The sequence below is a fragment of the Nerophis lumbriciformis genome, linkage group LG31 (genome assembly GCF_033978685.3).
Source record: "Nerophis lumbriciformis linkage group LG31, RoL_Nlum_v2.1, whole genome shotgun sequence".
In the NCBI taxonomy this organism is placed as follows: domain Eukaryota; kingdom Metazoa; phylum Chordata; class Actinopteri; order Syngnathiformes; family Syngnathidae; genus Nerophis; species Nerophis lumbriciformis.
The window spans coordinates 1,382,572-1,397,687 of record NC_084578.2 but is presented as its reverse complement, the minus strand read 5'-3'; the positions used below and the strand labels follow the sequence as shown (position 1 = coordinate 1,397,687).

General features: G+C 37.4%; 1 protein-coding gene across 4 annotated transcripts in view; it reads right to left on the bottom strand.

Annotated features, from left to right (window-relative positions):
* The window catches only part of LOC133574085 (mitogen-activated protein kinase kinase kinase kinase 4-like), a 141,000-nt gene that overhangs the window by 57,105 nt on the left and 68,779 nt on the right, over nucleotides 1-15,116 (bottom strand). For 3 of the 4 annotated variants that reach the window (XM_061926125.1, XM_061926126.1, XM_061926127.1), the window contains exons 12-14: nucleotides 14,763-14,973; nucleotides 13,192-13,353; nucleotides 13,041-13,127 (exon numbers count right to left, since the gene is read on the bottom strand). In XM_061926125.1, coding sequence (XP_061782109.1) covers nucleotides 13,041-13,127; nucleotides 13,192-13,353; nucleotides 14,763-14,973 — 460 coding nt within the window. Of the gene's footprint in view, nucleotides 1-5,018; nucleotides 5,609-13,040; nucleotides 13,128-13,191; nucleotides 13,354-14,762; nucleotides 14,974-15,116 lie in introns of those variants that run through there. The other variant, XM_072912012.1, reaches the window with a different exon arrangement.

Here is a 15,116-nt window from a genome sequence, read left to right as displayed (position 1 = left end):
CCCACCATATCATTTAACGTGGTCTGCCACATCATTTATTGTGGCCCACCATGTCACTTAATGTGATATGCCACATCAATTCTTGTGGCCCACCATGTCATTTAATGTCATCTGCCACATAATTTATCGTGGCCCACCATGTCATTTAATGTGGTCTGCCACATCATTTATAGTGGTCTTTCACTGTGGTCTGCCACATCATTTATTGTGGCCCACCATGTCACTTAATGTGATATGCCACATCATTTATTGTGGACCACCATTTCATTTAATGTGGTCCATCACATCAATTCTTGTGGCCCACCATGTCATTTAATGTCATCTGCCACATAATTTATCGTGGCCCCCCATAACATTTAATGTGGTCTGCCACGTCATTTATAGTGGTCTTTCACTGTGGTCCGCCACGTTATTTCGTGTGATGTGCTGCATCATTTTACGTGGCCCACTACATTATTTATTGTGGTCTATTATATCTTTTTAATTTGGCCCACCATATCATTTAATGTGGTCTGTCATGTCCTTTTTTAACGTTGCCCACCATGTCCTTCAATGTGGCCCGTCACATCAATAAATGTGGTCTGCCGCACAATTTATTGTGGTCCGTCACATCTTTTTAATGTGGCCCACCATGTCACTTAATGTGGTCTGCCACGTAATTTATTGTGGCCCGCCATGTCACTTAATGTGATCTGCCACATAATTTATTGTGGCCCACCATATCATTTAATGTGGTCTGCCATATCATTTATTGTGGCCACCATGTCATTTAATGTGGTCTGCCACATCATTTATTGTGGCCCACCATATCATTTAATGTGGTCTTCCACATCATTTATTGTGGCCACCATGTAATTTAACGTGGTCTGCCACATAATTTATTCGTGGCCCACCATGTCACTTAATGTGATATGCCACATCATTTATTGTGGCCAACCATTTCATTTAATGTGGTCCATCACATCAATTTATGTGGCCCACCATGTCATTTAATGTGATCTGCCACATAATTTATTGTGGCCCACCATGTCATTTAATGTGGTCTGCCACATCATTTATTGTGGTCTTTCACTGTAGTTCCACATTATTTATTGTGGCCCTTCATGTCATTTATTGTGGCCCACCATAACATTTAATGTGGCCTGCCACATCATTTATAGTGGTCTTTCACTGTGGTCCGCCACGTTATTTCGTGTGATGTGCTGCATCATTTTACGTGGCCCGCTACATTATTTATTGTGGTCTATTATATCTTTTTAATTTGGCCCACCATATCATTTAATGTGGTCTGTCATGTCCTTTTTTAACGTTGCCCACCATGTCCTTCAATGTGGCCCGTCACATCAATAAATGTGGTCTGCCGCACAATTTATTGTGGTCTGTCACATCTTTTTAACGTGGCCCACCATGTCACTTAATGTGGTCTGCCACGTAATTTATTGTGGCCCGCCATGTCACTTAATGTGATCTGCCACATCATTTATTGTGGCCCACCATATCATTTAATGTGGTCTGCCACATCATTTATTGTGGCCACCATGTCATTTAATGTGGTCTGCCACATAATTTATCATGGCCCACCATATCATTTAATGTGATCTGCCACTTAATTTATCATGGCCCACCATATCATTTACTGTGGTCTGCCACATCATTTATTGTGGCCCACCATGTCACTTAATGTGATATGCCACATCATGTATTGTGGCCCACCATTTCATTTAATGTGGTCCATCACATCAATTCTTGTGGCCCACCATGTCATTTAATGTGGTCTGCCACATAATTTATTGTGGCCCACCATGTCATTTAATGTGGTCTGCCACATCATTTATTGTGGTCTTTCACTGTGGTCCGCCACATTATTTATTGTGGCCCTCCATGTCATTTATTGTGGCCCACCATAACATTAATGTGGCCTGCCACATCATTTATAGTGGTCTTTCACTGTGGTCCGCCACGTTATTTCGTGTAATGTGCTGCATCATTTTACGTGGCCCGCTACATTATTTATTGTGGTCAATTATATCTTTTTAATTTGGCCCACCATATCATTTAACGTGGTCTGTCATGTCCTTTTTTAACGTTGCCCACCATGTCCTTCAACGTGGCCCGTCACATCAATAAATGTGGTCTGCCGCACAATTTATTGTGGTCTGTCACATCTTTTTAACGTGGCCCACCATGTCACTTAATGTGGTCTGCCACGTAATTTATTGTGGCCCGCCATGTCACTTAATGTGATCTGCCACATCATTTATTGTGGCCCACCATATCATTTAATGTGGTCTGCCACATCATTTATTGTGGCCACCATGTCATTTAATGTGGTCTGCCACATCATTTATTGTGGCCCACCATATCATTTAATGTGATCTGCCACTTAATTTATCATAGCCCACCATTATATTTAACGTGGTCTGCCACATCATTTATTGTGGCCCACCATGTCACTTAATGTGATATGCCACATCATTTATTGTGGCCCACCATTTCATTTAATGTGGTCCATCACATCAATTCTTGTGGCCCACCATGTCATTTAACGTGGTCTGCCACATAATTTATTGTGACCCACCATGTCATTTAATGTGGTCTGCCACATCATTTATTGTGGTCTTTCACTGTGGTCCGCCACATTATTTATTGTGGCCCTCCATGTCATTTATCGTGGCCCACCATAACATTTAATGTGGTCTGCCACATCATTTATAGTGGTCTTTCACTGTGGTCCGCCACGTTATTTCGTGTGATGTGCTGCATCATTTTACGTGGCCCGCTACATTATTTATTGTGGTCTATTATATATTTTTAATTTGGCCCACCATATCATTTAATGTGGTCTGTCATGTCCTTTTTTAACGTTGCCCACCATGTCCTTCCATGTGGCCCGTCACATCAATAAATGTGGTCTGCCGCACAATTTATTGTGGTCCGTCACATCTTTTTAAAATGGCCTGCCATGTCTTTCAATGTGTACACATCATTTAACGTGGTCTGCCGATTCATTTTACTTTGCCCGTCACTCACATTATTTAATGTGGCCTGCCATATCATTTAATATGGTCTGACACATCATTTAATGTGGTTCGACACATCATTTAACAGGGTCGGCCTCTTCATTTTACATGGCCCGCCACGTCCTTTAATGTGGACCTTCACGTCATTTATGTGGCCTGCCATGTAATTTAATGTGGTCCGTAACATCATTTAATGTGGTCTGTCACATCTTTTTTGCATGTCAGTCATGAATGTGGTCTGCTGCATAATTTATTGTGGTCTGTCACATCTTTTTAATGTCTTTCAATGTGATCATTTAACATGGTCTGCCTTTTCATTTTATACGGCCCGCCACGTCCTCTAATGTGGTCCTTCACGTCATTTAAAGTGGCTTGCCATATCATTTAAAGTGGTCTGCTGCATCATTCATGGTGGTCTGCCATATCATTTAATGTCAATCACATCGTTTTAATGTGGCCCGCCATGTCATTTAATGTGGTCCATCACATCAATTCTTGTGGCCCACCATGTCACTTAATGTGGTCTGCCACATCATTTATTGTGGCCCACCATGTCATTTAATGTGGTCTGTCACATCATTTAAGTGGCCTGCCATGTAATTTAAGGTGGTCCGTCACATCATTTCAATGTGGTCTGTCACATCTTTTTAAATGTGGCCCGCTATGTCTTTCAATGTGGTCTGACATCATTTAACATGGTCTGCCGTTTCATTTTATATGGCACGTCACATCCTCTAATGTGGTCCTTCACGTCATTTATGTGGCCTGCCATGTAATTTATGGTGGTCCGTCACATCATTTAATGTGGTCTGTCACATCTTTTTTGCATGTCAGTCATGAATGTGGTCTGCTGCATAATTTATTGTGGTCTGTCACATCTTTTTAATGTCTTTCAATGTGATCATTTAACATGGTCTGCCTTTTCATTTTATACGGCCCGCCACGTCCTCTAATGTGGTCCTTCACGCCATTTAAATTGGCTTGCCATATCATTTAAAGTGGTCTGCTGCATCATTCATGGTGGTCTGCCATATCATTTAATGTCAATCACACGTTTTAAGGTGGCCCACCATGTCATTTAATGTGGTCTGTCACATCATTTAAGTGGCCTGCCATGTAATTTAAGGTGGTCTGTCACATCATTTAAATGTGGTCTGTCACATCTTTTTAATGTGGCCCGCTATGTCTTTCAATGTGGTCTGACATCATTTAACATGGTCTGCCTCGTCATTTTATACGGCCCGCCACGTCCTCTAATGTGGTCCTTCACGTCATTTAAAGTGGCGTGCCATATCATTTAAAGTGGTCTGCTGCATCATTTATGGTGGTCTGCCATACAATTTAATGTCAATCACATCGTTTTACTGTGGCCCGCCATGTCATTTAATGTGGTCCATCACATCAATTCTTGTGGCCCACCATGTCACTTAATGTGGTCTGTCACATCATTTAAGTGGCCTGCCATGTAATTTAAGGTGGTCCGTCACATGATTTAAATGTGGTCTGTCACATCTTTTTAACGTGGCCCGCTATGTCTTTCAATGTGGTCTGACATCATTTAACATGGTCTGCCTCGTCATTTTATACGGCCCACCACGTCCTCTAATGTGGTCCTTCACGTCATTTAAAGTGGCTTGCCATATCAATTACCGGTAAGTGGTCTGCTGCATCATTTATGGTGGTCTGCCATATAATGTAATGTCAATCACATCGTTTTAATGTGGCCCACCATATCATTTAATGTGGTCCATCACATCAATTCTTGTGGCCCACCATGTCATTTAATGTGGTCTGTCACATCATTTAAGTGGCCTGCCATGTAATTTAAGGTGGTCCGTCACATCATTTCAATGTGGTCTGTCACATCTTTTTAAATGTGGCCCGCCATGTCTTTCAATGTGGTCTGACATCATTTAACATGGTCTGCCGCTTCATTTTACATGGCCCGCCACATCCTCTAATGTGGTCCTTCACGTCATTTAATGTGGCTTGCCATATCATTTAAAGTGGTCTGCTGCATCATGTATGGTGGTCTGTCATATTTTTTTAACGTGGCCTGCCATGTCATTTCATGTGGGGCAGCCATAATTGCAAAGTGGCCCTCAACAAAAAGGTATTTTGACACAGCAGACCTAGAGGTCATTTAACTGAGTCGGCTCTCAGTGCTGCTGGAGTGATGGTCAGGGAGTGGAACATGTTAGGAGAGTGTGTAGGACTGTCTGGATCCAGGAGGTGATTGGTCACCATCCCCAAGTGGACAATTTCATGTTTCAGGTAAGGAGCACGTCACACAGGAAGGGGCTCAAACAGGAAGTGGCTCACACAGGAAGTGGCTCACACAGGAAGTTAGGTGTTAGTTGGACCTTCTCCAAGCGTTAGCGTCACACTCCAAGCAGTCGCTTCACCTCAACCACCATCTCAACTTTCTTCTCACAAGCACTGTCCTGGTCCTGGTCCAGGTCCAGGTCCAGGTCCAGGTCCAGGTTCTGGTTCTGCTGAAGGGACAGCAGGTAGGCCTGCTCCTGCTGAAGCTGCCGTTTGAGCTTTTGGGCTTGGCGCCGCTCTTCGAGCTCCCGCCATTTGTACTCCTGGGTGCACGAGGAGCAAGATGAAGAACATCTACAGGAACTAGATCTAGGTCTTATTGTGGAAGATTTACCAAAGTAAAAGTCTACTTCCTTTTATCTGCACTTGACATGCTAACATATTAATGCTACCATTTTTTCTAATTGTGTTGGTCCTGGCGTGGTCACATGACCTAAGTCTTCCTGGGTGAAGGCCTGACTTCCTGCTGGATGACCGACTTCCTGGTGACATCATCACCGGGCCAGTCAACATCCTGACCGCGTGCCAAGAAAAAAGGAGGTCTAGGAGTGCTTTGACCGCCAACCACTAAGGACTTGGACCAGGACCAGGAGTGAGCAAGAAGCAGTCCGAGTGGGATGGAAGAAGTGTGAATAATAGGATGTTTACTCATCATGCTGCTTCCTGCCTTCTCATTCACCAAACTAGACTCTGGTCTTTCAACTAGTCCTGTTCCTAAAACTAAAGAATGAACGCAAAAGAAGTTCAGTTTACCACGTAAAAAAAGAACTGTCTCTAATATCATTCATCCTGCCTTCATTAGCTTAGTATTTTATTTGATATTATTATTTATTTAACAGACTTCATTCATTATCCTAATTATTCTATTGTAAAAAAAATAATAATAATAATTTAAAAACCTTAGTTTAACAATAGCTGACTTTAATTGTCATAGATATTTTATTATATTTAAATTGTATTAGTTAATTATTTTTTATTAAAACAACATAAGTTAAACAATGTATTAACTAATTATAATAGATATTTTATTATATTTTAATTTTATTTATTAAAATTTTTTATTAAAACAACATAAGTTAAACAGTGTATTAACTGACTAATTATAATAGATATTTTATTATATTTTAATTTTATTTATTTAAATCTTTTATTAAAACAACATAAGTTGAACAATGTATTAACTGACTTCCTTAATTATCGTAGGTATTTTATCTTACTCTAATCATTTTTTATCATTTATTTATTTTAATCAAAAAATATATACGGTAAGTTAAACAACGTATTGACTGACTTCTATAATTATCGTAGGTATTTTATTGTTATTTTGTTAAAAAAATTACTTACCGTAATTACCGTAGATATTTTATTATATTTTAATTGTATTTAATTATTTCTTATTAAAACAACATAATTTAAACAACATATTAACTGATTTTAATTATAATAGATTTTATTATATATTTTTATTTTTTTATTTTTTTATTTTTTTATTTTATTAAAACAACATAAGTTAAACAACATATTAACAGACTTTAATTATAATAGATATTTTATTATATATTTTTTTATTAAAACAACATAAGTTGAACAACGTATTAACTGACTTTCTTAATTATCGTAGGTATTTTATCTAATTCTAATCTTGTTTTATTATTTATTTATTTTAATAAAAAATATATAAGTTAAACAACGTATTAACTGACTAATTATAATAGATATTTTATTATATTTTAATTTTATTTATTTATATTTTTTATTAAAACAACATAAGTTGAACAATGTATTAACTGACTTCCTTAATTATCGTAGGTATTTTATGTTACTCTAATCATTTTTTATAATTTATTTATTTTAATCAAAAAATAAAGTTAAACAACGCATTGACTGACTTCTATAATTATCGTAGGTATTTTATTGTTATTTTATTTAAAAAACATAAGTTAAACAATGTGATAACTGACTTTAATTACCGTAGATATTTTATTATATTTTAATTGTATTTAATTATTTCTTATTAAAACAACATAATTTAAACAACATATTAACTGACTTTAATTATAATAGATTTTATTATATATATTTTTATTTTTTATTTTTTTTTATTTTATTAAAACAACATAAGTTAAACAACATATTAACAGACTTTAATTATAATAGATATTTTATTATATATTTTTTTATTAAAACAACATAAGTTGAACAACGTATTAACTGACTTCCTTAATTATCGTAGGTATTTTATCTAATTCTAATCTTGTTTTATTATTTATTTATTTTAATCAAAAATATATAAGTTAAACAACGTATTAACTGACTAATTATAATAGATATTTTATTATATTTTAATTTTATTTATTTACATTTTTTATTAAAACAACATAAGTTGAACAATGTATTAACTGACTTCCTTAATTATCGTAGGTATTTTATCTTATTCTAATCATTTTTTATCATTTATTTATTTTAATCAAAAAATATATACGGTAAGTTAAACAACATATTGACTGACTTCTATAATTATCGTAGGTATTTTATTGTTATTTTATTTAAAAAAACATAGGTTAAACAATGTGATAACTGACATTAATTACCGTAGATATTTTATTGTATTATAATTGTATTTAATTATTTCTTATTAAAACAACATAATTTAAACAACGTATTAACTGACTTTAATTATAATAGATTTTTTTATATATATATTTTTTTTTTATTTCATTAAAACAACATAAGTTAAACAACATATTAACAGACTTTAATTATAATAGATATTTTATTATATATTTTTTTATTAAAACAACATAAGTTGAACAACGTATTAACTGACTTTCTTAATTATCGTAGGTATTTTATCTAATTCTAATCTTGTTTTATTATTTATTTATTTTAATCAAAAATATATAAGTTAAACAACGTATTAACTGACTAATTATAATAGATATTTTATTATATTTTAATTTTATTTATTTTAATTTTTTATTAAAACAACATAAGTTGAACAATGTATTAACTGACTTCCTTAATTATCGTAGGTATTTTATCTTATTCTAATAATTTTTTATCATTTATTTATTTTAATCAAAAAATATATACAGTAAGTTAAACAACGTATTGACTGACTTCTATAATTATCGTAGGTATTTTATTGTTATTTTATTTAAAAAAAACATAGGTTAAACAATGTGATAACTGACATTAATTACCGTAGATATTTTATTATATTATAATTGTATTTAATTATTTCTTATTAAAACAACATAATTTAAACAACATATTAACTGACTTTAATTATAATAGATTTTATTATATATATATATTTATTTTTTATTTTATTTATTTTATTAAAACAACATAAGTTAAACAACATATTAACAGACTTTAATTATAATAGATATTTTATTATATATTTTTTTATTAAAACAACATAAGTTGAACAACGTATTAACTGACTTTCTTAATTATCGTAGGTATTTTATCTAATTCTAATCTTGTTTTATTATTTATTTATTTTAATCAAAAATATATAAGTTAAACAACGTATTAACTGACTAATTATAATAGATATTTTATTATATTTTAATTTTATTTATTTACATTTTTTACTAAAACAACATAAGTTGAACAACGTATTAAGTGACTTCCTTAATTATCGTAGGTATTTTATCTTATTCTAATCATTTTTTATCATTTATTTATTTTAATCAAAAAATATATACGGTAAGTTAAACAACGTATTGACTGACTTCTGTAATTATCGTAGGTATTTTATTGTTATTTTATTTTTAAAAAACATAGGTTAAACAATGTGATAAGTGACATTAATTACCATAGATATTGTATTATATTTTAATTGTATTTAATTTTTTTTTTTATTAAAACAACATAATTTAAACAACGTATTAACTGACTTTAATTATAATAGATTTTATTATATATATATATATATTTTTTTTTTTTTTTATGTTATTAAAACAACATAAGTTAAACAACGTATTAACTGACTTTAATTATAATAGATATTTTATTATATTTTTTTATTAAAACAACATAAGTTGAACAACATATTAACTGACTTCCTTAATTATCGTAGGTATTTGATCTTATTCTAATCATTTTTTATCATTTATTTATTTTAATCAAAAAATATATACGGTAAGTTAAACAACGTATTGACTGACTTCTATAATTATCGTAGGTATTTTATTGTTATTTTATTTAAAAAAAACATAGGTTAAACAATGTGATAACTGACATTAATTACCGTAGATATTTTATTATATTATAATTGTATTTAATTATTTCTTATTAAAACAACATAATTTAAACAACGTATTAACTGACTTTAATTATAATAGATTTTATTATATATATATTCTTTTATTTTTTTTATTTTATTAAAACAACATAAGTTAAACAACATATTAACAGACTTTAATTATAATAGATATTTTATTATATATTTTTTTATTAAAACAACATAAGTTGAACAACGTATTAACTGACTTTCTTAATTATCGTAGGTATTTTATCTAATTCTAATCTTGTTTTATTATTTATTTATTTTAATCAAAAATATATAAGTTAAACAACGTATTAACTGACTAATTATAATAGATATTTTATTATATTTTAATTTTATTTATTTTAATTTTTTATTAAAACAACATAAGTTGAACAACGTATTAACTGACTTCCTTAATTATCGTAGGTATTTTATCTTATTCTAATCATTTTTTATCATTTATTTATTTTAATCAAAAAATGTATACGGTAAGTTAAACAACGTATTGACTGACTTCTATAATTATCGTAGGTATTTTATTGTTATTTTATTAAAAAAAACATAGGTTAAACAATGTGAAAACTGACAGTAATTACCGTAGATATTTTATTATATTATAATTGTATTTAATTATTTCTTATTAAAACAACATAATTTAAACAAAATATTAACTGACTTTAATTATAATAGATTTTATTATATATATATATATATATATATATATATATATATATATATTATTTTTATTTTATTAAAACAACATAAGTTAAACAACATATTAACAGACTTTAATTATAATAGATATTTTATTATATTTTTTTTTTATTAAAACAACATAAGTTGAACAACGTATTAACTGACTTCCTTAATTATCGTAGGTATTTTATTGTTATTTCATAAAAAAACATAAGTTAAACAATGTGATAACTGACTTTAATTATCGTAGATATTTTATTATATTTTAATTGTATTTAATTCTTTTTTAATAAAACAACATAAGTTAAACATTGTATTAATTGACTTCCTCAATTATCTTAGATATTTTATCTTATTTTTATTTTATTTTATCATTTATAAAATAAGAATATTGAGTGACGATTGCTATCGATGACGTCGACTAGCGCCGTGGCGTGTGGACACAAGCGTGTGGTTGTTGCGTGTGGACACAAGCGTGTGGTTGTTGCGTGTGGACACAAGCGTGTGGTGTGGCGTGTGGACACAAACGAGTCATGTGGACACAAGCGTGTGGCGTGTGGACACAAGCGTGTGGTGTGTGGACACAAGCGTGTGGTGTGGCGTGTGGACACAAGCGTGTGGTGTGGCGTGTGGACACAAACGAGTCGTGTGGACACAAGCGTGTGGCGTGTGGACACAAAGGAGTTGTGTGGACACAAGCGTGTGGACACAAGCGTGTGGTGTGGCGTGTGGACACAAACGAGTCGTGTGGACACAAGCGTGTGGCGTGTGGACACAAGCGTGTGGCGTGTGGACACAAAGGAGTTGTGTGGACACAAGCGTGTGGACACAAGCGTGTGGTGTGGCGTGTGGACACAAACAAGTCGTGTGGACACAAGCGTGTGGTGTGTGGACACAAGCGTGTGGTGTGGCGTGTGGACACAAGCGTGTGGTGTGGCGTGTGGACACAAACGAGTCGTGTGGACACAAGCGTGTGGCGTGTGGACACAAAGGAGTTGTGTGGACACAAGCGTGTGGACACAAGCGTGTGGTGTGGCGTGTGGACACAAACGAGTCGTGTGGACACAAGCGTGTGGCGTGTGGACACAAGCGTGTGGCGTGTGGACACAAAGGAGTTGTGTGGACACAAGCGTGTGGACACAAGCGTGTGGTGTGGCGTGTGGACACAAACAAGTCGTGTGGACACAAGCGTATGGTGTGTGGACACAAGCGTGTGGTGTGTGGACACAAGCGTGTGGTGTGGCGTGTGGACACAAGCGTGTGGCGTGTGGACACAAGCGTGTGGTGTGTGGACACAAGCGTGTGGTGTGGCGTGTGGACACAAGCGTGTGGTGTGGCGTGTGGACACAAACGAGTCGTGTGGACACAAGCGTGTGGACACAAGCGTGTGGTGTGGCGTGTGGACACAAACTAGTCGTGTGGACACAAGCGTGTGGCGTGTGGACACAAGCGTGTGGTGTGTGGACACAAGCGTGTGGTGTGGCGTGTGGACACAAGCGTGTGGTGTGGCGTGTGGACACAAACTAGTCGTGTGGACACAAGCGTGTGGCGTGTGGACACAAACAAGTCGTGTGGACACAAGCGTGTGGTGTGTGGACACAAGCGTATGGTGTGGCGTGTGGACACAAACGAGTCGTGTGGACACAAGCGTGTGGTGTGGCGTGTGGACACAAACTAGTCGTGTGGACACAAGCGTGTGGCGTGTGGACACAAACAAGTCGTGTGGACACAAGCGTGTGGTGTGTGGACACAAGCGTGTGGTGTGGCGTGTGGACACAAACGAGTCGTGTGGACACAAGCGTGTGGCGTGTGGACACAAGCGTGTGGTGTGGCGTGTGGACACAAACGAGTCGTGTGGACACAAGCGTGTGGCGTGTGGACACAAACAAGTCGTGTGGACACAAGCGTGTGGTGTGTGGACACAAGCGTGTGGTGTGGCGTGTGGACACAAACGAGTCGTGTGGACACAAGCGTGTGGCGTGTGGACACAAGCGTGTGGTGTGGCGTGTGGACACAAACGAGTCGTGTGGACACAAGCGTGTGGCGTGTGGACACAAACTAGTCGTGTGGACACAAGCGTGTGGCGTGTGGACACAAGCGTGTGGCGTGTGGACACAAGCGTGTGGTGTGTGGACACAAGCGTGTGGTGTGGCGTGTGGACACAAACGAGTCGTGTGGACACAAGCGTGTGGCGTGTGGACACAAGCGTGTGGTGTGGCGTGTGGACACAAACTAGTCGTGTGGACACAAGCGTGTGGCGTGTGGACACAAACAAGTCGTGTGGACACAAGCGTGTGGCGTGTGGTTACAAGCGTGTGGTGTGGCGTGTGGACACAAACGAGTCGTGTGGACACAAGCGTATGGTGTGTGCACACAAGCGTGTGGTGTGGCGTGTGGACACAAACGAGTCGTGTGGACACAAGCGTGTGGCGTGTGGACACAAGCGTATGGTGTGGCGTGTGGACACAAACTAGTCGTGTGGACACAAGCGTGTGGCGTGTGGACACAAGCGTGTGGTGTGACATGTAGACAGAAACGAGTCATGTGTGGCATGTGGACACAAGTGTGTGGTGTGGACACAAGCGTGTGGTGTGGACACAAGCGTGTGGTGTGACATGTAGACAGAAGCGAGTCATGTGTGGTGTAGACACAAGCGTGTGGTGTGACATGTAGACAGAAGCGAGTCATGTGTGTGGTGTAAAGGGGCGGAGCCTCACCAGCAGCATGGCCTGTTCGTGCAGTAGTTGCTGCTGCAGGATCTCCAGGTGTCTCTGCTCCTCCTCCAGCTGCCGGCGGATGTACTCCTGCACGCAGAAAACGTGCAGCGTCAGCATCAAAAGAAAGAAGAAAAGAGTCGAGGTCACCGACCTGCTCTCTGTCAGCCCGCCTCTTCTCCTCCTCCGCTCGCCGCCGCTCCTCCTCCTCCTTGCGGCGCCGCTCCATCTCCTCCACACGCCGCTTCTCCTCCTGCTCACGCCGCCGCTGCTCGCGCTCCTGCTGGCGCCTCGCCTCACGCTCTCGCCTTTGTTGCTGACACACAGAGGTCATCAAAGGTCAACAAAGGTCATCCAGGTCAACAAACACCTGATATTAAGTCCAACCAGGATCGAACATCAGCAATTAGCTCTGTCCCAAAACAACTTGACACTTCTGATATCATACTGATATTGAAGTGATGTGATATCAGCAGGAATCACGCTTGTATTATTTAGTCGTGTGAAAGAGAGAGTCAAACAGAGAAGAATGTTAGTTATGAAAAATAATTTATTATTAACTGTCTGGAAGGAACTTATGCTGTCTTCAAGTTGAAGTGGAGTGGTCTTTTTTTTTTTTAGTGACAGTTCGTGGTCACATTCACTTACGAATTTAAGTTGAATGATGCGGACACGTTTGTTACTGCCTTGGAGACGTTGTATGTGTAAGTAATATGGAACTATAATATTTGTTTATGTTGACACCTTTTATTGTTCAATGATTATTACCTATGTGTGTGCTCTGCTAGCTCTTATAGCCTAGCATGTTTACCTTTTATAGATGATTTTAGTATTGCTTGTATCACACATGATATCACACACAAGTAAACACACTGCAGGACTGCTTGTATCTCACATGATATCACACACAAGTAAACACACTGCAGGACTGCTTGTTTCACATGATATCACACACAAGTAAACACGCCGCAGGACTGCTTATACCGCACATGATATCACATACAAGTTAACACGCTGCAGGACTGCTTGTGTCGCACACAAGTAAACATGCCGCAGGACTGCTTGTATCACACATGATATTGCACACAATTAAACCAGCTGCAGGACTCCTTGTATCGCACATGATATCACACATAAGTAAACACTCTGCAGTACTGCTTGTATCGCACGATATCACACAGGTAAATACGCTGCAGGACTACTTGCATTGCACATGATATCACACACAAGTAAACACGCTGCAGGACTGCTTGTATCGCACATGATATCACACACACACAAGTAACCATGCTGCATGACTTCTAGTATCGCACATGATATCACACACAAGTAAACACGCTGCAGGACTGCTTGTATCGCACATGATGTCACACAAGTAAACACGCTGCAGGACTACTTGTATTGCACATGATATCACACACAAGTAAACACGCTGCAGGACTGCTTGTATCGCACATGATGTCACACAAGTAAACACGCTGCAGGACTACTTGTATTGCACATGATATCACACACAAGTAAACACGCTGCAGGACTGCTTGTATCACACATGATATCACACACACAAGTAACCATGCTGCATGACTTCTAGTATCGCACATGATATCACACACAAGTAAACATGCTGCAGGACTGCTTGTATCGCACATGCAAGCCAATATGAGCAGACGCTTGTCTTCTTGCCGATACAGACTGATACGGTGCATGATATCATTATAGCGGTACCTCCTCCAGCCGCCTCCTCTGCTCTTTCTGCTGCTCGATGCGTTTCTGCCTCTCGGCCAGTAGTTGGCGCTTGTACTCCTCCTGCTCCCGCAGCTGCTGCTCCTGCAGGAGCTGCTGGCGGCGCAGAGCTTCCGAGCGCTCCTTGTTCTCCTGCTGCAGGCGGATGAAGTCCCGACGCAGCGTGGACTCACCTGGCACGTTCACGATGGAGCTGAAGGGGGGAGAGACGCCTAACTTGTCACCTCAACATCGGCAATCACACGTGTGTGTACACACCCCACTTACCATTTATGCACGCTAACCTCTGTCATAATATGTTAGCTCATTTAGCAGGCATACAGCTGCATCATAAAT